The 23,953-nt window shown below is 45.4% G+C and overlaps 1 protein-coding gene across 1 annotated transcript in view; it reads right to left on the bottom strand.

Annotated features, from left to right (window-relative positions):
- The window catches only part of Atxn7l1 (ataxin 7 like 1), a 237,979-nt gene that overhangs the window by 3,483 nt on the left and 210,543 nt on the right, over positions 1-23,953 (bottom strand). The window contains exons 7-12 of the mRNA XM_048339821.1: positions 23,807-23,889; positions 22,651-22,901; positions 10,481-10,673; positions 6,657-6,778; positions 4,972-5,277; positions 1,367-2,312 (exon numbers count right to left, since the gene is read on the bottom strand). Of these exons, the coding sequence (XP_048195778.1) occupies positions 1,367-2,312; positions 4,972-5,277; positions 6,657-6,778; positions 10,481-10,673; positions 22,651-22,901; positions 23,807-23,889 (1,901 nt within the window). The remainder of the gene's footprint in view (positions 1-1,366; positions 2,313-4,971; positions 5,278-6,656; positions 6,779-10,480; positions 10,674-22,650; positions 22,902-23,806; positions 23,890-23,953) is intronic.

Here is a 23,953-nt window from a genome sequence, read left to right as displayed (position 1 = left end):
ATACATGGGATACTTCAGTTTGAAAAGTCCTGGCTCTGCCCTCTCTCGGGACCAGTTCTGACTCTGACCAGTTCTCTGGTCTCCAGGTGGGGCTCTGAGGGTGATGGCCCCCCTCTGCCCTACTCCTGGAACTGGAGAGCCTCAGTGGGCCCAGGTGACAAAGAAGACCCTCTCCCACTGTAGCCTTGCTTACAGCTACCTGTCCAGCCCTGACTCCCTCTCAAGAAATGCTCATTAGGGGCTGGGGATATAGCCTAGTGGCAAGAGTGCCTGCCTCGGATACACGAGGCCCTAGGTTCGATTCCCCAGCACCACATATGCAGAAAACGGCCAGAAGCGGCGCTGTGGCTCAAGTGGCAGAGTGCTAGCCTTGAGCGGGAAGAAGCCAGGGACAGTGCTCAGGCCCTGAGTCCAAGGCCCAGGACTGGCCAAAAAAAAAAAAAAAAAAGAAATGCTCATTAACATTAAAACATCTCTTAACAACTGCCTGTCAATTCTCCAAAGCCCTCATCCCTTCACAAGGCTGGCTTTAGGGTATGGCTGGTTGGTTCTGTAGTGGTAAGGCCACTCTCCTCACTGGTGGCCCCATGGCTGGCTTCCCCACAGATCTGAGCACCCCCACTCTGCCTCTGTCTGCTGGCCAGGGTGGTGGTGGCCTTTGTAAGTAGCTATCCTCGCTTGAAGACACAGACTGGACTTGGGAATGGGAACAGAGCTTGGGAGAAAAACACAGGCATTCTTGGACCATGTACATATCCTGGGCTTCCTTATAACACTACATGCTACTGTGGGTGCCATGCATTGAACACTGTTGGCCAGTTGGTGCAAGGAAGGAAAGAGCGATTAGAACAAAGTGGGTGGGGGTCAAGGTGGGAACCAGACTGTCAGTCAATACTTCTCGGGTGGGTCTGGGTACTATGTAACCTGCCTTGGGCCTCAGGCTTTTCCTGAGGGGATGCCAACAAGTCAGCTCAAACTTCTTACCAACAGAACTCCTATATGAAGTTGTCCTCAGCAGTTTTAAGGTATAACACATAACTCCACAGAAGTCGAGCAGGGAGCTTGGAATCCCTGTGTCTCAGTTTACCCATCTGTAGCGTGGTGGCAACCTAGATTATGTGGGTACAGTGCAAGGAGGTCATCACTGTGAGGGGCTTAGCACAGAGCCTCATTCACAGTGAAGAGTCCTAAAAGCATTTGGTAAGCAAACCACCATGCTCAGAGCAGGGGTGGGGATGGTCTACAGGGAAGGAGAAAAGGAGCCACACTTGTGTTACCTGCCTGAGCCCACCTGGCCAAGCAGGGACACTGCCCAGCTCCCCCTGCCCCCCAGAGCTGATGAAGGCAGTGCCAGGAGGTCCCTTACCTGCCGAGAGGAGGTGCTGTTAACGGGATCCGGCACCGGTGCAAGGAGGCCGGGTGGGTTCTTTTTGTGAACGCTATTCATACCAGGCATTTTAGTGATTTTACAGGCTTTGCTACTAGTACTCGAGTTCTTACGCTTTTTTCCTTCTGATTTATCAAAAGAAAGGGGCAGAGAAGACACAGCATTGTGTGAGGCCAGAGAGAGGTCCCCTGCGTGGAGCGCAAGGGAGGGCACAGAGAGGGGACAGGAGTCACTGCTGCCGCCCACCGCGCCCACCTGTCTCACTATGTCCACGGGGCCACCGGGCAGCGAGGTCCGTCCTGAGGGCTCCAGCTTGGCACTGAGTGGGCTCACCCCATTGTTGGAGTTGTGCACAGACAGACTGTTATAGGGAGGGGCTGCCTGATAGGAGTTCAAAGCAGAACTGGCATTGAGAACACAGTTCTTTTTGTGGGGCCCTGACAATGGTGACGATGAAAGGGCAGTCTGCAAGGACAAGGAGGAAGAGGAAGTCGAAGACTGTGGCTTCCTCTTTTTGTTACTTGGAGACTGGTCGCTACGGGCAGATAGGTCTTTGACTTTTGAGGATTTGCTGGTTTTGGTTTTGGATGGCTTGTGGGATGGGGAAGGGATGACAGCTGGTATCGGGGACACGGCGGATGGAGCCTTGAAGGTTGAGTCCATGATGCTGAGGGTAGCGGCCACATGGGGGAAAGCTGTGGTGTGGGACATGAGGACACGCGGGTCCGGCGATGCCACAAAAGCTGCGTCTGAGAGCATGGCTGATGTCATTATGTAAGAAGAGGTGAGTCTCGAGCTGATGGGAGCTGAAGGAAGATACACAGCACTGGGGTTGCTGAAAGGCTGCAAAACGGATGCTGGAACGGGGGTGGTGATGTGGGCTGCTGGCGAGGGCATGGGGGTATCTGCCGCAGGAGGGATCTTCCTAAACATGAGAGAAGAGCCAGAGAGAAACAGTGAGACATCGGCTTGGCATCGCTCGGGAGGCTGGATGAAGTCTGAGTGTCAGGGCTACGGAGAACACCCCGGCAGAACTTGACTATGGAGAATGAAGCCTTGGAAGATGAGAAGGTCTGAAGGATGGCCCTGCCTTACACTGCCCCCATTGCAACATCTAGCCTCTATTTCACTACTTTCAGGTATTCACATCCTACTGAAGCATGACTCGTTTTTGGTTCATGAGCAAAAGGCAAATATTATTCAGAATATAAGCATCCCCAGCAGTCTTCCTCCATATATGTGTGTATAAGTGGCAGTGCTAAAAGTGATCATTTCACATTTAGGTTCTGGTCTGAAGTAAGTGTGTGGACAGGGCTTAATCTGGACATGTGGGCCAGAGTTTCCCCCTCTGCTTCCCATCCTACCCTTGGCTACAGGCATTCTGGGAACAGCTGTTTCCTCACAGGTCAGCATCTTCCTGTGATTGCTACCTGCAGACTCTGTTAGGCTGGAGAGAAGTCTGTGTCCATGTTGGCTCATGGCTGCCTCCTTCATAGCAGGTCAAGGGCTTGGGAAATGATATCAAGCTCGGGGCTGGGAATATGGCCTAGTGGCAAGAGTGCTTGCCTTGTATACATGAAGCCCTGGGTTCGATTCCTCAGCACCACTTATATAGAAAACAGCCAGAAGTGGTGCTGTGGCTCAAGTGGCAGAGTGCTAGCCTTGAGCAAAAAGAAGCTCAGGCCCTGAGTCCAAGGCCCAGGACTGGCAAAAATAAATAAAAATAAATAAAACATGATAACAAGCTCCCCCTACCCAGTGGCTACGCTATGCATTTTCCCCTTCATCCACCCCACCTCAGCTGTCACTTCTAGTTTAGTTCTGAAGAGAAGTGCAGGGCAGGAGCAGTAGGGAGCATAGAAATGATAGGAGAGAGGGAAAGATTCTGAGAACAAACTTCTTGGGACCTCACTTTAAAGTGTGTGTGTGTGTGTGTGTGTGTGTGTGTGTGTGTGTGTGTGTGTGTGATACTGGGGCCTGAACTCAGGGCTTCATGCTTGTTAGGCAGGTGCTCTACCACTTAAGCCACATCTCCTGAGGGGATGCTCCTGGAAATGGCAGAGGTGGGTTAGGGGCTGGTGCATAGCAGCTCCTGTCCTATAAGCAGCACTAGAAGTTAGGCTGGCCTGGGATTTGCACCTCTCTTGGTAGACCTGGAACGCTGTGTGGGACAGTGCCTCTTCTCTGGAGGCCACCCTGCAGCTGTTGCACTCATACAGCTTTGGACAGACACTCCCCGGGAAATAAGTGCCTCTCCTAGCATTCTCTCTGAAGATCCCTTCTCTGCCCGCACTTTTTTTTTTTTTTTTTTTTGGCCAGTCCTGGGGCTTGGACTCAGGGCCTGAGCTCTGTCCCCTGGCTTCTTTTTGCTCAAGGCTAGCACTCTGCCACTTGAGCCACAGCGCCACTTCTGGCCGTTTTCTGTATATGTGGTGCTGGGGAATTGAACCCAGGGCCTCATGTATATGAGGCAAGCACTCTTGCCACTAGGCCATATCCCCAGCCCCTCTACCTGCACTTGGTAGAGCCTGAAGGCTTCTTCTTTATGGTGGAATCCAGTGGACTCCTTGAATATGGCAGAATACCCTTGAAAATATCAGGCCTAGGAGATCAAATATAAGAGAAAAATGCTGCCCAATCCCACAGCAGCCATGATGGTGTATGAGAACTTTTTCCCTCTCAAACCTAAAAACTTATACTAACCAAGGTACTCCATGAATACTTGTTGCAATGAATGAATGAGTGGATGGACAGATGGATGAATGGGGAGGTGGATGGGTGAGCAGGTCAATCTCAGCAGCAAGAAAACACTGTTGTCAGGGACTATGCATGCTGGGCAAGGACTCCCACAGTCAGGCCAGGATGGTCTGCACACATCCTTACAACTGCCTGGCACTGCACAACCCCTTCAGAACAGGGCTAGGACGTGTCTTAGAGCATAGGGGCATCAGCAAGGTTTCTTGCTAACTGTGCTGCCTTGTCGTGGCTCTACAGGTAATCCTCGGGTCCTCCCTTAGGCAGTAACCTGGGCAGTTTAGGCAGAGGGAAGTATACAGTGGCTGAGGTCTGAGGTCTGACTTGTAATAGAGGATTACTTACAAATACTACTAGATGGATCATTAGTGAGATCCCCACTTGGTTAATTTGAATGGGATTCACTTATATTGTTCTCATTATATAATACTAATTCATGATTCAACCTGTGTTGATAAGTACAACTGAATTCTAGACTTTACCTGGCCTTTGTTCCGAATTGCGAGGGGTGATGGTGGTACTTTTGGCATATTTGCTGGCTCTTTCTTTCCTCTCTCCCTACTGATTTTCAGTGGACAGCAGGAATGGGAGGGAGTCAGGACAGGAGAGAAGTGGGAGAAGGGGCTGTCCCCGGGAGTCCCCTTCCCCCCACAAAAAACAGTTCATGTGTTTTCTAAGTGCCAGATGGCAGTGGACTTTGGCTTGGCTGGCTGTGTGTAAGCATCTCACACTGGCCTAGGGAAGTCCCACACAAAAGCCCACAGATGCGAATGAGTTCCTGACAGTGCCCATCCTCCCCTGCCAGCTGGCATGGAGATCCAGATGCTGACCTGGCTGAAAGAGAATACTGTGTTGGCGTCTCCTGATGCAGAGTTAAATGCTTGTTAAAGAAAAAAGAGTCTTTGCCGTTCCTTTTCTTCCTAATGTCTTCCATGCCCCCATCGGCTGCCATCCCTCCAGGTTCGGGCCCGTCGGGGCCTGGAGTTTGGGCAGCGAGGCTGAGAGGGCAGCGAGGTGCTACGCTCTCCAGAGTTGACACCCAGGCAGCCCCAATGTTGCTCAGTGACAGCAGATTGGTTAGGCAAGTCCTGAACAGGGGGGAGGGACCTGATGCCCGGTGGCTCGGGCTTCTGTGCCTGAGGAGGAAAGGAATATGGAGCTTGAGCTGACAGGACACCAGGGAGCGAAATACAGATCAACACATTCCTTCCACGTGTCCGGGGTTTACACTACCACAACACAGGAGAGCAGAGAGCTGTGAGAAATCGCCAAGGCTGGCGACTTGCGGGGAAACATCATGGAAGGCTAACTCATCAGATAACTGAGAACAAGTTAGGTCCCCCATGCAGTGCTGCTCTGTCGCAGTTTTGAAAGGACACATGTGGTAATCAGGGGTGCCCTGTGGGCATCCCGGGCAGTCAGTCACATGGGAAAAAATGATAAATGATAAGCTTCTCTTATGGCCCTTTCTTTGTTGATATAAAGTGTCAACATTTATCCCAAGCCCCCAGGAAAGCTTGATGCAGATCCAGTGGGCTCTGATGCCACAACTGCCTGGGGACAGAAGGAAGCCTGGGAGAGAGGCAAGTAGTGGATTCTGTGACTCCTGTTTCTCAGGAATAGCATTCTGGTCTCTCCTGGGCCTCACTAGGAAAGTAAGGGGAATCAGCTGTTGGCTTCTTCCAGTAATTGGGGGACCTAGACTGAAGTGACTCATGGCATTATGATATCTAGAACTCCCTTTGTAGGAGTAAGAGTATGGGTATACCCATAGCTTGGCCTTCTATTATCAAGTGGCTTCTTATGTTTTGTCATTTGAGAGGTCCTAGCCTGTTCTTCATGATAGTATTCTACCAAATTGAGGCTTTTTCTCTTTTCATAAATTCCCTATTAAAATATAAGGACATTGGGAGGTGTGGGAGAATATACAGTGCTTAAAGAAATGGAGCAAAGAGTTTAGGGGAGAAAGAAGGCCAGGCAGAGGTGAAGAGGGAGCCCTGGAGAGACAGGAAGGGCCAAAGACAAACTTAACCAATTTCACAGCATTGTTTGGGATCTGCCTTGTTGGCAACTGTACACATTTTCCCATAGGACAACAAACAACTAGAAATTGGTCTGTAACCATCATGAAAGTGTTAGTATTGCTACTGTAGCATTAACATTACAAACAGAAGCACGTTCCTAATATCCTTAGAGGCTCTCAGAGTAATAAATAAAAAGGCCCTATAACGACGCTAAGTAAGACCTCATCTCCTATCCGTTTCACTACGTCTAGATTAATCAACACAAAAATGATCTTCAAAGGAGACAAAGCATACAACACATTATAGGTATTTCTAAAAATCTTCAGGCAAACCATTAAGAAGAGCTGACATTTAAGGATTAATCACGAATCCTGATTTCAGATTCATTTTGGTCTATGAAAAGCCAACTGCTGACATTTATTCTGAAAGTTAGGGCTCAGGTAATTACGGGGCAGCTCTGATCTTATATTGCACAGAAACTGCTCACTTACTTCCACATCTGTGAATTCAAGTGTTTTTCTACCATGGAGTTTAGGGCGAATCGAAAACGATCCCATCTTCTATCAAACACATAGTACCCTCGTCCCATGAGGCGACTCCCAAATGAGCAAAACTGTGAAGAAAAACACATTTTAATTTTGATTACAGGTTAATAAGCTAATATAAACCATACAGAGAAAAATAACATTTGCATAAAAGCACACAGGGGTACCATTTTATACTCAAAATAAAGATGCAACTAGTACCAAAGCCAAAAAAATCTTTCTGTGATGCTGTGGTTTGAGCTCTGCATTCTCTGCAGAACCTCACATTATACTCCAACAATTGCTGGAGTCAGTTTCTCATGGTGCTGAGGGCCACGCTTTCTACTTCTGGGATTGAGCCTTCCTTTTAGGTTAAAAGCAAACAAACACCAACAACCAGCAGCTGGTGTAGCTTTTCAACTTCATCTCTTCATCACATCATCCACCACCACAAGGAAGTCCAGGACTCCCTTCTTCCCTCTCAGCAATAGAATGGCAGATTCTGGTGATCTGGGCCACACCTTCCTAGCTAATGTCACAGAGTCACTCCACTTATCATTTTACCTTTGTAGGCTTTCCTTGGACCCATCATGCTTCTGGACTCTTATGCATGCCTTTTCCTCATCACCAGCCCGGATCCCCCTCTGTCAGGGCCTCAATCATGATGCTCATTGCCCATGACTTCCATACAACTGATTTCCATGTTAGACACCTATGGTACATCTATTGTGCACCCTATTACATTTCACCTCGTGTGTTTTATATAAAGCATGCCTGCATATCCAGAAACTATAGGTATAGAAAGAGTGGGTACCCCGTTCTCTTCCTTCTCAGTATGAGAATAATAGAGGTTAAGAATAAAGAATAGATTTGTTTGGTTGACTGAAGTAGGAAGATTGCAAATTCAAGGCCAGCCTGAACTACATAGCAAGATCCTGTATCAAAAGGAGAGAGAGAAAAAATAATGGATTGGAGAGAGAAAATTCCATAAAAATGTTTAAAGCAAACTACTACATCTAAAACATATGGCTAGCTGGGTGCTGGTGGCTTACACCTATAATCCTAGCTACTCAGGAGGCTGAGACCTGAGCATCACTGTTCAATGCCAGCCCAGTCAGGGAAGTCTGTGAGACTTGTATCTCCAATAAACTATTCAGAAAAGGCCAGAAGTGGCATTGTGGCATAAGTGATAGAGTGCTAGTCTTGAGCACAAAGAGGCTCAGGGACAGCTCCCAGGCCCTGAATTCAAGTCCTAGGGCAAGGAAACAAAAGGTATATATATGGCTGAAATATATAGGCTTTCTGATGCTTAAAAAACAGCATTTGATTATGACATGAGGGCAACTGGAAGGTCAGGGGACAGAAATGCAAGAAGTGGCCTCTGAGAAGGTGACATTTGGCTGGTCTAGAGCTCAGGCAAGTTTGCAAATGACTCTATAACTTACATGCAGCTTCCCCCCATTCTCTGGGCCTACAGCAGCTCCCTGGCTTCCATCCCAGACCCAGTGCTGGATTGGCACCCATTCCACAAACCCATCTTGGAGCCAGCCTTTGAATAATCCTCGGGAGGAAATGTAAGGCCTTCCCTTTGTTCTGTTTCTGCTTGTTTTCTGGGGCCTTTGCATTAAAATCTTGCCACCCATCAAATCCAGTACCACGATGAAAAATAATTTTCTGCACCTTCATATTAAGTTCTTGTTGACAAAGCATGATTCTGGTTTTCAGTTACAGGTGGAGCTGTTCCAGGTCTAGACATCATTTCTTCCTTCATCCCAGTTGCTAAGGGTACTTTGGGTGAGTGCTCATTACAATAAAGTGATTTAATGGCCATGAGAGTGAAGACAACACAGAGACAAATCCATGGCTTTTCCATTTAATGAACAACACATTAAGGGCCCATGAATGCATCCTGTCCAGGGCTTCACTAGTCTACTGTTGCAGCTTGCCCTTTGGACAAATGTCTTGATGGCCTCTAGAGTCTGGCCTTTTGGTACAGCTTGTATCTCTCTCAGACTTCAGGAATGGCAAGCACCTTTTGGTTTGGGTTATTTATGTATCGAATGCCACAGAGATACAAGGCCAGGGAGGCTCCTGTTTCTGGATAGGTGTGGTGTGCCCTCAGTGGAGCTGCTGAGCTTCCTAGTGGGCACAGTGGCTGCTGTCCACCCTGCCCACTGCACCTACTCTCACTGGCCCAGACTTTCCCTGGTCAGCAGACCACATCGGTGTTCTGATAGCTGAGGTAGAGCAGGAACAGCGAAAATGTGTCTCCTTCTAGAACCGTGGGAAGAACCATAGCTGTTTTCACCCTGTGTCTCTGTAATCCTTTTCTTCCCTGCCACATAACAGTGTGTGTGTGTGTGTGTGTGTGTGTGTGTGTGTGTGTGTGTGTGTGTGTGTGTGTGTTTGTGTGGTGACCTACTTCTGGTAGATATAGGAATTTTTTTTTCTCTCTCTCTTTCTCTTCCCCACCCTGGTGTTCTGATACTAGGGTTTGAACTTAAGGACTCACCCTTACTAAGACTGTGTGGTACTACTGTGCTGTATGTGTCTCCAGTCCCAAGATGATTTTATAAGACTTAAGAAAAGAGAAACAAACAAACAACCAAGAGACCACAGCATCTTGGGAGACCTATTTTTCAACCTGTGTGGAATGTCACTGAGTGAAGACATGACATTGGAGCTGTAGCAGATGTATTGAGACCAGCACGAAGGGCAACAGTGGCACAGAGGTTGTCCTCAGTCCCATGACATTGTGACCAAATTGACCCAATCTTGCAATGCCCTAGGTGAAATAATAAATGTTTTTCATGTGTAGTAGTTGAGTTTTCTACTAATTGTAGGCAGAGATGATTGAAATCACCCTTGAGTATTTCTGCATTAGCTAAGAGGCAAAGTCTCCAGCTGTAGGTAAGCCACAGGCAACATCAATCTGAGAATCAGGAAATAGATTCAAACTTCAATCATCATAGTGATGTGGGAAGAGGGCCTTCCTCTATCTTGATGCAGACTGACATCACTCATCCAGTCCCTGAGATCTAAAGGTACTCAAAGCTAATCCTGCAGGTTCTGACTGCCACCAGAGTTAACCACTGTGGTGCCTGTGTTCCGGGTCACTATATTAGGCTTTGTGATTGTCGCACTAGGCATTGCCCTTCTCAAGGGCTCATAGACAAATGCAAACTAGCTTCCAGCTGATGCCTCAATTTCCCCACTTTGATTTCAAACCGTTCGAATCGCTAAAGTGAACTCATTCAAGCAAATGGAATGAAAGTGCCCTTTTTGTTAATAAGCAAACATGAGGATATGTAATGTGTGCCCTATCTCTTTCTCAGTTCTGGCGCCATCTGGTCACATCTACTAATAACAGTAAGACTTAGGACCATCAGGGAAGAACATCAATGAGGGTTGGTATACTCCTTACATGCTGTCAAGGCAGTTTTGCCAGCAGGTGCTCTCAGCTAATTCTGGACACCAGGAGCTCCATTTTTAGATGGGCACAGCCAGAAGGTCAGCTCTTCAGCTCACTTATATAAACAGTGTCTCAAGCATTCTCACTTCCAGGTGGATCACAACTGCTCAGGTGTTTAGAAGATCCAAAGCAGCTGGGAATCCTTTCCTTCACTCATGTGATAGTCAAGTGCATTTTTAATGGCCCCTGTTTGACCTCCAGATAAACCTTTTAGTTCAGTTCTGCATTGCATCCTCTCCTTAGGAATGCAGGCCTCTACCACAATTGCCAGGATGCCTTTGAGGCATAGGGGACCATGCAGAAGGGATAGGAGGCCTACCGCAAGAGGTCTGGGGTGGTGCGTAGAGAACTGACAGTCGAACTTCTCAGATTCCTCAGCTCCGTCCATCTCTCCTTCATCACTGGACAGTCGGCTGGCAAGGTCACCTCCAGCTGAGGGCAGGGGGGGCTCTGGAGTGTAGCTGCTGAGATTTGAAGATGCGTTGCTGCTTATGCTATTTGCAGATGATGGTCTAGAAGCAAGGGGAGAGAACAAACAGAATCAACTTTTCTGAGGGAAACATGACCCATCCAGTGTCATGGTACCCAGGCTGCAGCCTAATGAGCCTTAGCACTGTGTCAGAGAAGGCAGGTCGATGGAAATTTTGTAAAAGGGGAAAAAATGAAGGCAGATTAAGTGATAGCTTTGCGTAGGGGAGTAAGGTTCTCCCCTGCTTGATATCTCTGGGGTAAAACTATTCACTCATTTGTATGTAAGTAATTTGTACTTGTCATAATTTGCTTCCCCTTGACAGTGAAATCTGACAGGCTGACCTTCCAACCAGGTGAACAATAGAAGATCACTCAACAAAGTATCAGTCATGAAGAAACAGTCCTGCGAATACTGTCTTTGCTATTTTGGGCAAGGCGGTGGTTGTAGTATTGGAGTTAGAACTCAGAACTTTGTATTTGGCCAATAGCCTGTTTTGCTTTGGTTAGTCTTCAAAGAGAGCTATTTTGCCCAATCGATGATCCTCCAACCTTCACTTCTTTTTTTTTTTTTTTTTTTTTTTTTTGGCCTGTCCTGGGGCTTGGACTCAGGGCTTGAGCACTGTCCCTGGCTTCTTTTTGCTCAAGGCTAGCACTCTGCCACTTGAGCCACAGCGCCACTTCTGGCCGTTTTCTGTATATGTGGTGATGGGGAATTGAACCCAGGGCCTCATGTATACAAGGCAAGCTCTCTTGCCACTAGGCCATATCCCCAGCCCTCCAACCTTCACTTCTTGAATAGCTGAGAATACGGGTTTGTACCACATCTGATTTTTTCTTTTTGTGCCAGTACTGGGATTTGTATTCCGGGTGCTGGGTGCTGTCCCTTAGTTTTGTTTTGTTCAAGGCTAATATTCTACTCCTTGAGCCACAGCTCTAGTTGTGGCTTTTTAGTGGTAAATTGTAGATAAAAGTCTATTATGAACCCAGGCTGGCTTGGAACCACAAAAAAATTGATTTCTATTCCCCCAAAACTTTTTTTTCCTCATGTCTTTGCTGCTCTCCCAGGTCAGCCGCTGGATGAAAGTGACAAAGTAGTAAAAATTACAGACAACAAACCATCCCTTCTCTGACTTTTCTGCTAACATAGATAGGTTTACCTTATTTTCTTTTTACTGACATACACACATGTTGGGGGTTCATCTTGGCCTTAAGGGGGGAAGGGAGAGGAGAGCGCTCCTGAGACGCGGCCCTTCCCCCAGCCCTGGGGCAGTGTGGAAGTGAGCCACACCTATCTCCTTCTGGGTCCGGAACCAGAAGGGGTAGCTTTGAGACCATCCCCCACCTTGCGCCAGTGAGCACGTGTGCTCCCCTTTTCACGCGCTTTGCCCAGAGGGCGGTACTATGGGAAGTGACGTTAGCCCATGAGGGAGGTCCTTGGGAGCTGCTCTTGGATGGACAAGCTCGCCAGCCTATCGCCAGCTCATGCTCAATCCTCGTCATCACTACTGTATTACTGTGAGCCCCTCCCGATTAAATTGGATTGCTCTCTGAAGCATCTCTGAGATCCGTCTGCACCTGGCTTCCTTGGTGGGTAAGGAGGGAGGAAAAGGGGATCTCGTTCGGCCATGTGCACCTTAGGCTAGCCCGTGTCCCTAGCTCCACCTTGGCCACCTGCTGGTCAGGTGCCCAGGGGAGAGGGTGAAAAGGGGAGCACTGATAAGGGAGTAAGCTTAGCATCCCCGCACCAGGGGAGGTAACTCTAGCCCGGCACACACACACACACACACACACACACACACACACACACACCACAATCATCAGAATGCACTCTCATGGACTCAGGGCCTGAGCACTGTCCCTGGCTTCTTTTTGCTCAAGGCTAGCACTCTACCACTTGAGCCACAGCACCCTTTCTGGCTTTTTCGATATATGTGGTGCTGAGGAATCGAACTCAGGGCTTCATGTATACAAGGCAAGCACTCTACCATTAGGCCATATTCCCAGTTCTGAAATCAAGAATATCTTAAAAAGGCAAATTGTTTTTCTGCTTTGAAAGCTGCTCCCTCAAGTAGCATGAAGCTACTTGTCAACCTTTCCTTTTTGTTTTTACCCTGTATTCTTTGTTGTCTTGAAATCTTTTCAGGTATCAGGTAGTTGAAGGCAAACCAGATTCCAAAAGTAGAGTAGAGTTACTTAAAAACAAAGCCACAAAGGTAGGAAACCCCCAAAATTCCCACCAACAGATGAATAGATAAACAAAGTGTGAAAAAAATACCCTGCCCAAAGGACACTAGTGTCTGATTCCACTTATATAAGCCAAAGAGTAATTATCAGCCAGGTGATGATGGCTCACACCTGTAATCCTAGCTACTCAGAATGCTGAGATCTGAGGATCACACTTTTTTTTGCCAGTCCTGGGGCTTGGACTCAGGGCCTGAGCACTGTCCCTGGCTTCTTTTTGCTCAAGGCTAGCACTCTGCCACTTGAGCCACAGCGCCACTTCTGGCTGTTTTCTGTATATATGTGGTGCTGAGGAATTGAACCCAGGGCCTCGTGTATACGAGGCAAACACTCTTGCCACTAGGCCATATCCCCAGCCCCAGAGGATCACACTTTTAAAAAACAATTTTATTTTATTGTCAAGGTGATGTAAAGAGGGGTTATAGTTACATAGGTAAAGTAATGAGTATATTTCTTATCGAACCTTGTTACCCCCCCCCCATTTTTCTCCTGCTTCCCCCCACCCCCACCCCAGGTTTTAAAGTTCATTTGAGGATCACAGTTTGAAGCCAGCCTGGGCAGGATAGTCTATGACAGTCTTCTCTCTAATTAATCACAAAAAGCCCGAAGTGGCACTGTGGCTCAAGAGCCGGCTTTGAGCAAAAGGAGCTTAGGGATGACCCCCAGGTCCAGAGTTTAAGCCCCAAGCCTGGAAAAAACCAAACAACAAGCCCAAAACACAGCAATTATCAGTTAGAAGAGGGAGGAATGGACTGGGCACTGGTGGCTCCATTTGTAATCCTAGCTACTAAATAGGTTGAGGTTTGGAGGATCACAATTTGAAGCCAGTCCTGGCAGTAAAACCTAAGAGACTTCATTTCCCAAATAAACAGCAAAAAGTTGGGCTGGAGGCATGGCTCAAATGGTAGAGTACCAAATAAGCAAGCAAGTTGAATGTGTACAAGGCCTTCAGTTCAAACCCCAGAATCACACAAGTTAGGCTTAGGTGGTTGAGCATCAGCCATGAGCAGGAGAAGGAGGAATGGAGAGTTATGTTTAATTAGTAGAGTTTCAACTAGAATGGTAAACTGCAGTGGATAGGGGGATGGTCCCCACTATTGTACTATGATGAGCAGAACAAAAGTAAACAAAGCCACAGGTAGCTTTTGGCTTCATCATTATAAAAATTTGGTTAGAACAATTTACTATTGACTCTCACATTCCTGTTCCTATTTTTTTTTTTTAAAGGGTTCAGTTTGGGAATCTAGATGAAGTGGTAGAGCACTTGCCTAGGAAGCACAGGCCCAGGGTTCAACCTCCAGGACCACCCAAAATATGATAAATAAAAATTAAAACAAGGATGCATTCAGCCTGTATGCTAAAGGCCTATGGTCCGAAGCAAACATCTCTCCAAGCCTTTATCCATCCCTGTTCTTCTGTGTCAGAAGGAAGCAACACTATTAGTTGCTTATAGCTGGAGACCAAAACAGCAAAACCATTTAGATGATGCAGAAACACAAAAAGAAAACAGCATCCAGAAATCCTATCTTGCTATCCAAGATCAGATGCTACTAACATTTTGGGTTTTGTCCCTCCAGGATTTTTTTGGGGGGTGGGGAGGAATTCTGGTTTTGGGGTTTGAACTCAGGGCCAGGGGACTATCCCTGAGCTTTTTTACTCAAGGCTAGCACACTACCACTTGAGCCACAGGTCTATTCCAGCTTTTCTGGGGGAGAGCAGAGAGTACTTAATTGGAAATAAGAGTCTCACAAAAATTCCTGCTTGGGCTGACTTTGAACCACAATCCTCAGATCTCAACCTCCTGAGTATATACATACTATTTTTTAAACTTAGTGATGTTGTAGAAATCATTTCAAGTATTATCAGTTTTTATATTTTTCAGTAATCCATATCTGTCACATTTTACTAAGTCCTCTAATGATGAGTGTTTGTTTCCAAATGTTTTAATAAGCGCCCATTGAACCTCTGGCCATCACAGCAGGACCAAGATGAAAGTCAGCTGGACTTCGTTAAATGCAATAACAGCATCACGGTTATACAGGAAGTTATCTTTACCCTTTAAGATGCTTTTAGAAGCTGTTACAGGTGAAATGCCATGATATCTGCAATTCAAAATACATTATCAAAATATGTAGATGAGAGGCCATTATAATTGCAGAGTATCAGTACAGCAACTTAAAGTTAGGTAGGCAGGTGTTCATTATACTACTATCTCCACTTTCTTGTACATGGGGAATTTTCATAACAAAAACTAAAACACAAAAAAGGTTTGTACAAGTATACATAAAAAAGTTGCTGAAGAACTTCCTGTTTTTTGGGGGTGTGTATTTTTATTTTTTTCCCCAGCTTTAAGGGTTACATTATGCTTATATAAAGAACACATGTGATGATTTCACAGTGTATTTTGTAGAATGATTACTATAATCAAGTCAGTTAACATATCCATCACTTTTAATAGTTACTTTTTTAATGAAAAACTCTTAAGATCACTTTTTTTTTTTTTGCCAGTCCTGGGCCTTGGACTCAGTCAGGGCCTGAGCACTGTCCCTGGCTTCTTTTTGCTCAAGGCTAGCACTCTGCCACTTGAGCCACAGCGCCACTTCTGGCCATTTTCTGTATATATGGTGCTGGGGAATTGAACCCAGAGCTTCATGTATAAGAGGCAAGCACTCTTGCCACTAGGCCACATCCCCAGCACTTAAGATCACTTTCTTAGCACTTATCAAATATAAAACAGAATATTACTAATTACAGCCATCCAGCTATATATTAGACTCCTAGACTTTATTCATCTTATCACTTGAAGTTGCCCCACAACTCCTCAGGCTCAGGCACCAGCATTCTACCTTCTGTTTCTTAGTTTGACGTTTTACAGATTCATATGGCATTTGTTGTGGGATCATCCAGCACATGTCTGTCTCTGTCTAACTTATCTTACTTAGAGCAATGCCTTTAAGGTTCATCCATACTGTTGAAAATAGCAGTATTCCCCTCTTTTATGGCTGAATAATATTTAACTGTGTTATATGTGTCAAAATTTCTTTATAGATTCATCCATCTGTGGACATGTAGGCTGTTTCTGTATCTTGGCTTCAGTAGCCATGGGCATGCTAAGAACCCTTATTAAACAGGGCAGAGGAATCACACACATTTACCTCTCTCCCAAAGTCCTACAAAAATGACAGTAAAGGGACTGAAAAGAAAAAGTCTTTAGAGGCAAGGAACAAAAAGATCAGCAGAAGCCAAGGGCCAGAGGCGCATGCCTATAATACTAGCTTCTCAGGGTCCAGTGATCTAAGGATTGCCATTTGAAGCCAACCCCAGGAAGGAGAAAGCCCATGAAACTCTCACCTCCAATGAACCACTAAACAATCTGGAAGTGGAGCTGTGGCTCAAGTGGTAGTGTCAGCCTTGAGTGAAAAAGCACAGAGACAGAGTCTACAGCCTGAGTTCAAGCCCTGAGATCAACACACACACACACACACACACACACACACACACACACACACACACACACACACACTATCAGCAGAGACACAGTGCTTAACCCTGGAGAAAACAAGTTTCTTCAGTCTTGCTTGCTAATTATTGGTTTAGAAAAGGGCATATGATGAGATCAAAGGAGTATATTCTTAGGAGAGGAACACAAAGGCACAATGCCTATGTGCATCTGATTATATAAAGTAATATTTATCAAAATGAACTCCAGGAAAAGGAAACAAAAAAGGGTATACAGAATAAAAGGACATTCAGTTTTGGGGATGCAGAGCTTTTGAAAAGATTTTTTCATACTTTTTTTTTTTTTTTTGGTGCTGGTCCTGGGGCTTGAACTCAGAGCCTAGACTCAGTCCATGAACTTTTCTGCTCAAAGCTAGCTCTCTACCACTTGAACCACAGTTCCACTTCTGACTGTTCTGGGGCTTAATTGGAGATAAGAGTCTCATGGATTTTCCTGCTTAGGCTTAGACTGGCTTTGAACTATGATCTTCAGATCTCAGCTTCCTGAGTAGTTAGGATTATAGGCGTGAGCTACCAGGCTACCAGGCTGATTTTCATCATTCAGCTACCAAGCTGATTTTTCATACTTTTCAAAAGTGACAGAGGCTCTGGTAGAAGGGGTTACAAGTTGGGAAGGATATGCATGTATAGGTGCCGTCACATTCACTGGGCACTGCTTCAGGCTGCTTCCATGTGGCTTGGTCTATCTAGTCATCCGAGTTGTGAGTCAAACAAGCTCTTAAAATATTTATAAACAATATTAGTTTATTTGGCATGGGATTGTGGAAGTCCAAGGACAAGGTGCCAGTGCCTGGCCAGGGCCTTGTGCTGGGCCATAAGATGGCAGAAGAATGACCAGGCAAGAGATATAGAAAGGGTGGGGGCCAAACTTTCTCTTTTATTAAAACCACTTTTCTTTATACATTATACAGTATTTTGTTGTAGCAACATGAAATGGACTAAGACCATAGGATATTCAAGGGCCCTAAGGCTAGGGCTGGGGAAAGAGGCCTGTGAGGCAGACATATAAAAGTTTAATCCCCAGTAAAAAGGAAAAAGAAAAAATAATAATAAACAAAACAAAACAAAAAGGTCAGGGCTGGGGATATAGCCTAGTGGCAAGAGTGCCTGCCTCGGATACACGAGGCCCTAGGTTCGATTCCCCAGTACCACATATACAGAAAACGGCCAGAAGCGGCGCTGTGGCTCAAGAGGCAGAGTGCTAGCCTTGAGCGGGAAGAAGCCAGGGACAGTGCTCAAGCCCTGAGTCCAAGGCCCAGGACTGGCCAAAAACAAAAACAAAAACAAAAAAAAACCAAAAAGGTAGCAGCAAGGTTTTCATTTACTCCAGGGTTTTCTCTTGAAATACCACTACAATTTATTCAAAGCTACTATTTGTTAATTGAGTACATATTAAGCCCTCAGGATATTTTCACTAAATTTTAATTAGACAGGCAGTCTGAGGTCAGAGAAGCTCAGAACTATGATTAGGTTTATCTAGTTAGTGAGCACAGAGAGGAGAGTTCCACTCCAAATCCCTTTCCAACCCTTGTTATCTAACAAACTTTTCTAACTCTTCACCCAAGTTTCCTTTTAGTAGTTTGAGAATATGTTGCAAATCAAGAATATGAGAGTTAAAATATTCAGAGTCATCAAGGTAAATTTACAGCAGGCACTAGTGGCTTATATCTGTAATCCTAGCTACTCAGAAAGCCAAGACCTGGAAGATCATAGTTCAAAGCCAGCCTGGGCAGGAAAGTTGGCAAGACTCCATTTCCAAGTGACCATCAAAAAAGCAAGCCTGGAGGAATGGCTCAATTGGTAGGCCTAAATTCAAACCCTAGTACCACCGAAACAAAAACCTCACATGCTATCATTTTCTATTAAGTTAGAATAAGTCCATTTACATGTGATAGTCTTCTTTCTTTTCTGCCAATTATACTTAGTATAAATGAAGTATCTATTATATAAATAATTAATATGAGTATGCATATTTGTAAGTTTTGTGGGATTACAACATTAAATTCTGATCATGTTTTTTTTTTCTTCAATCTGATTATATAGGATCTCACTCTAATCTAGAATGAGCCTTTCTTTCCTATTAACTTCAGAAAAGAGTTCACTCTTAAGTCTTCTGGTGCATTTATCAACTTGAAAAGTGTTTTGAAAAGTAATTCTGGGGCTGGGGATATGGCCTAGTGGCAAGAGTGCTTGTCTCCTATATATGAGGCCCTGGGTTCAATTCCCAGGACCACATATACAGAAAATGGCCAGAAGTGATGCTGTGGCTCAAGTGGCAGAGTGCTAGCCTTGAGCAAAAAGAAGCCAGGGACAGTGCTCAGGCCCTGAGTCCAAGCCCCAGGACTGGCCAAAAAAAAAAAATAATAATAATGATTCTGTTAAGCCAGGAGTGGTGGCTACACGTGTCATCGCAGCACTCAACATGTAGAGGCACAAGGATTTTGAGTTTGAGGCCAGCCTGAGCCACAGATAGTGAGACTGACTTTTTGTGTATATGTGCATTCTGGTACTGAGGCTTGAACTCATGGTCTGGGTACTGTCCCTTAGCTTTTTTCACTCAAGGCGACTGCTCTACCACTTGAGCCAGAGCTCTATTTCTAGGTTAACTGGAAATCAGTCTCATGTACTTTCCTGTTAAATTGTGATCCTTGGACCTCAGCCTCCTAAGTAGCTATAATTACAAGTGAAAAATATCTGTATCTAACATAGGCCTTTTGCTTCCACTTCCTTTCCAAAGACTTTTTTTTTTTTTTGCCAGTGAACCTTTCTTACTCATTCTTCTGCTTCCTTAAGAAAACAGAAACACCTGGTGTTCCCTTTAGATGAATACTCCTCTGAAAATTACACAATCAAGCAGCAGAGCTATTTATTTATTTTGCTGATCCTGAGGTTTGAAATGTAGGCCTGGGCACTGTCCCTGAGCTTTTGTGATCAAGGCTAGTACTCGACAATTTGAGCCAAAGCTCCACTTCTGACTTTTTGTGGTTAATTGGAGATAAGAGTCTCACAAACTTTTCTGCTGGGGCTGGCTTCACACTGTGATCCTCAGATCTCAGATCTCAGCCTCCTGAATAGCTAGGATTACAGTCATGAGCCACCAGTGCCCAGCATGAGCAGAGCGATGTAGATCTTGAAGACTCCACTGTCTGCTACACATTATTTTTCTGTTAAGTCAGGAACCACTGTGAGATGACAGGAGTCCCTCTGCCAAAAATGGTGAAGGAATGTTTAATGAAAGACAGCTTTCAGATCCAGCTCCTTAAGAGTACTTGGGGACTCCTAAGTGATTCTTTATGAGTCTGGAGAACGTAGCTCTGCATGCATGGTGATCAGGTGGTAGCCCCATGGAGGGCTATGTTGGAATGAAAATACTTGATAGCTATAGAGAACTTGAAAGTCACTGAACATAGTCTACCTAGGGTTTATTTTCTTTTTTTGTTGGTTGTGGGGCTTGAGCTTGGGCCCTGGGCATGGTCCCTGAGCTCTTTTGCTCAGGGCTAGTGCTCTACCACTTTGAGCCACAGCTCCACTTTCTGTTTTCTGGTGGTTAATTGGAGATAAAAGTCTCGTGGACTTTGCTGCCCAGACTGTCTTTGAAACACAATCCTCAGGTTCTCAGCCTCCTGAGTAGCTAGGATTACAGGCATTAGCCACCAGTGCAAAGCTCATGGTTACATTTTCTATAGTTTTAGTTACTCAGGGTCAAATAAGATTCAAAAATATTAAATGGAAAAATGCTAAAATGAACAATTCATTAGTTTTTAAACACTCACATTTCTAGTAGTATGGTTAAATATTTTGTGGTTCTGCGCTGTCCTGCCAGCATATAAAGCATCCCACTGTCGGTGTATCCACATGCTATATGCTACCCTACACCAGTTAGTTGGCAGCTCAGTTAATTATCAGATTGACTGAGATAGTACTGCTGTGTTTTTGTTCAAATAACCTTTAATTTTATTTAGCCAAGGCCCCAAAATACAAGAGTAGTGGTGCTGGCAATTTTATTATAGTAGGTTGTTATAATTGTTCTTTTTTTAAAATCACTTTCTTTTCTTATTAGTTACTGTGTCTATTTTATAAATTAACTTTGATTATAGGAATGTACATATAGGAAAAACCCACAAAAATACAGGATTTGATACTCACTGCAATTGTAATTGCCCATGAAGTCTTAAATAACGAGTGACTGTTTATACAGAATTGAAGCCTTTCCCAGATGTCTGAAACAGAATTGTCTTCAAGTCTCAAATCAGGGTAACAGTCTTAAACAACAACTAGCATTGAGGTGAATGGCCGTGCAGGACTGTGTGTGGTGGTTCATGCCTATAATCCCAGCTACTCAGGGAGCAGAGAGGAGGTTGTGATTTTAAGCCAGCCTGATAAAAGTTAGGGATACCTCTCAAAAATGAGCTGAGTATCCTGGCTCATACATAGAATCCCAGCTACTCAGGAGGTAGAGGTAGGAAGACCACAGTTTGAGGCTGACCCAGGCAAAAATGTGAGTGAGACCTTATCTGAAAAATAAACTAAGAGAAAAAAAAAAAAAGACTGGGAGTGTGGCTCAGTGAACACATGACAACTACACAACAGTGGCTGCAATGATGGAAACACACAGGGGCCAGTTCTACTTGACTACATCCCCTTGAATGCCTGGAGCTTAGCTTAGACATAATGGCTGAAGAATTCTGCTGTCTGACATACAGATGTGCACCACAAGTGCCAGGACCATGAGGGTGAGAATCGGGTGAACCAGAAACAGTTGCCATCAAATATTTATTTTTGTTTTAACAATCAACTCCCTGGGGCTGGGGATATGGCCTAGTGGCAACAGTGCTTCCCTCCTATAAATGAAGCCCTGGGTTCCATTCCCCCAGCCACATGTATAGAAAACGGCCAGAAGGAGTGCTGTGGCTCAAGTGGCAGAGTGCTAGCCTTGAGCAAGAAGAAGCCAGGGACAGTGCTCAGGCCCAGAGTCCAAGGCCCAGGACTGGCAAAAAAAAAAAAAAAATCAACTCCCTTTTCTAGCAATATTCTCCAAAAGCCTACTTACTTATTAGATAATATACAGGTACACTGCATGCATAAAACATCAGATAACACAACTATCTGCACTTCTCATTGAGTATTGTTAATGTTTCCTTTTTATGCAAAGTGTTGGATATTTGAGCCATATCTCATTTTCTAAACTCTACAGTTTTAAATTCAGAGTCTAGTTCTATCTTTTTCTTTCTCTCTACCCCTCCTTGAGAGTATCTAACCTGGTACCTTGCTTATGGAGTAAGCACTCAATGGCTCTGTGTGTGTGTGTGTGTGTGTGTGTGTGTGTGTGTGTGTGTGTGTGTGTGTGTATGTTCGTGTTTGTGATTAACTGGAGTCAAGAGTCTCATGCACTTTCCTGCCTGGCTTCAAACTGTGATTTTCAGATCATAGCCTCCAGAGTAGCGAGGATTACAGATATGACTCTAGGCACTTGGCTTATTAGGTATTTTTGGATTTATATAGTTCTCTGTCTCATTACCTGGGTCTACTGCCCACCAAAACAGATATACATAGACTTTAAATTTGCTTTTAAACTAAACGAGTGTCAATTCTGTTTTGTGTCTATTCTTTTCTGCTTACGAGAAGCAAATAAAAACCCCAAAGAGGTGGCTTAGAAGGGAAGCCTGCTTGGCATGGAGAGAAATACAAGAACAAACAACCTCAAACCTGCCAACTTCCTCCTAGGTTTTGATCATCAGAGAGTTGGGGAAAATAAATCACAGATCCTGTGGCAAATTGGCTCATGTGGCCCAGGGGGCTAAGGCATGTTGACTCCTGATCTACCTAAGGCTTCCCCATCCCACCCCAGAAATTGTCAACTAATATAAAATCACAAGTAGCCAGGAACTGTCTGATAGCTGGTCTATCACCCTTCCAGGTTCTTATTTCTAGCTCTTTTTTTTTTTTTGTGGCTGTACTGGGACAAGGCAGTACTAGCACTCTACCACTTGAGCCACACCCCACTGCTCCCCTGTAAAAGCATACACTGTCTGATAAAAGCTCTGCTACAGAGACTGATGGTGTGGTGACAATGATGACAGACAGCGGTACAATCTGCTGAACACAAATGATGTGGCTAAGGCTCTTTATGCACATGACCTCATTTAAACTTCAAAAGCCCCTTATGTTGTGATAGTACTATCTATTAGGATTTCACTTAGTGCATGACCCAATCCTTAGCCCAGGATTCAGGGCTTCTATTGCCAATTCAGGACTTACCTGGGGAGTATGGAGTTGGGTGGCCTGGATTTCGCAGGGGATGTGACTTTCGGTTCTGGCCCGGAGCTCCCTGAAGATCCGGGCAGAGAATCCTGCACTAGCCCAGCCTGGTTTGGAAGTATTTCCCTTGTGGTAGTCGGGAGATGCTCTTTAACTTCTTTCTCCCGGGACTTGGCTTTGTGTTCTGCCAGGAGGAGGTCGAATTGCTTTTTCCGGCCTGGGACTGCCCTCCGATGGCTTAGTGAGTGTGTCTAAGGAGAAGAGAGATGAGAAGCACAGCCTCTTTGATCAGCACATAAACCTGCTTCCCTGGGCCCTTGCATTTCAGAAATAGCAACCATGGCAATTTAGAGGTGCTTGACAAGTCAACTTCAATACAACAGCTCTTGTTCTGTGGCTGGGGAGAGGCTGAGATCCCAGGATGCAACCATGCTCTACACTCCTGATGTTAACAAGCCAATGCTTCCTCCAAACAAATGGCACGAGATGACGAGTTTCCACGCAGAACCCGCGACAACCTCTTTGATGAAAGGCAAGCGTGAGGGAATGCTAGAGTTAATCCAAGGGCAGGTGGGAGGCTCCAGTCAGCTCAGACAAACAGAGCCACTAGGCAGAGAGGGCCTTAGCTGCCATCCTGATGCCAAGAAGCACTAGCAGTTCAGGAGGAAAATCGGAGCTCTGGGATACTCAGTGGCAGTCAGCCACCTTGGGTCCTCTGTCCTCTGGCCACCCCGGGTGGCTGGATCAAGGGTGTAGCATCTCACCCTTCTCCCTAGGGCTGCCTTTCAGGGCGCTGCTGCCACCGCCGCCGCCGCTCCTGCATACATTAAACCGTAGCAGGCTTTAGAACCGCCTGTGAGTGCCTATAAATACAATTTACTGTCTGGCCTCCCAAGTAACTGGGGAAGCCTAGTTCTCTCTCTCTCTCTCTCTCTCTCTCTCTCTCTCTCTCTCTCTCTCTCCCTCCCTTAAAAAGCTAGCCAGCTTGAGGCAGGCACTCTGCTACCATGGATGAGAAGAAAGCATTTCCCTTACAAAGAACAGCTGGAGGTCATGTCGAGGATCCACACCCTGCCGTGTGCAGAAAGTGGCATGCAAACATTTCGACAAAGGCCCCAGCTAGAGCAGATAGTATTTTTTATGGAAAGAGAAATACCTTGCAGGTGAGGGATCTTGTGCAAGGTTTCTTTGTCTCGGGATCCAATACTCCACAGTGTTTATTTGGGTCAAATTCTCTCTCTGGTTTAAGAAACAAATAAAAAATATAAGAAAAAGGGAGACTAAATAGGATTTGGCATTAAGA

Source organism: Perognathus longimembris, chromosome 2, assembly GCF_023159225.1.
Source record: "Perognathus longimembris pacificus isolate PPM17 chromosome 2, ASM2315922v1, whole genome shotgun sequence".
In the NCBI taxonomy this organism is placed as follows: domain Eukaryota; kingdom Metazoa; phylum Chordata; class Mammalia; order Rodentia; family Heteromyidae; genus Perognathus; species Perognathus longimembris.
Note: the sequence above shows the minus strand (reverse complement) of the source record. Positions and strands in the feature narration are given on the sequence as shown.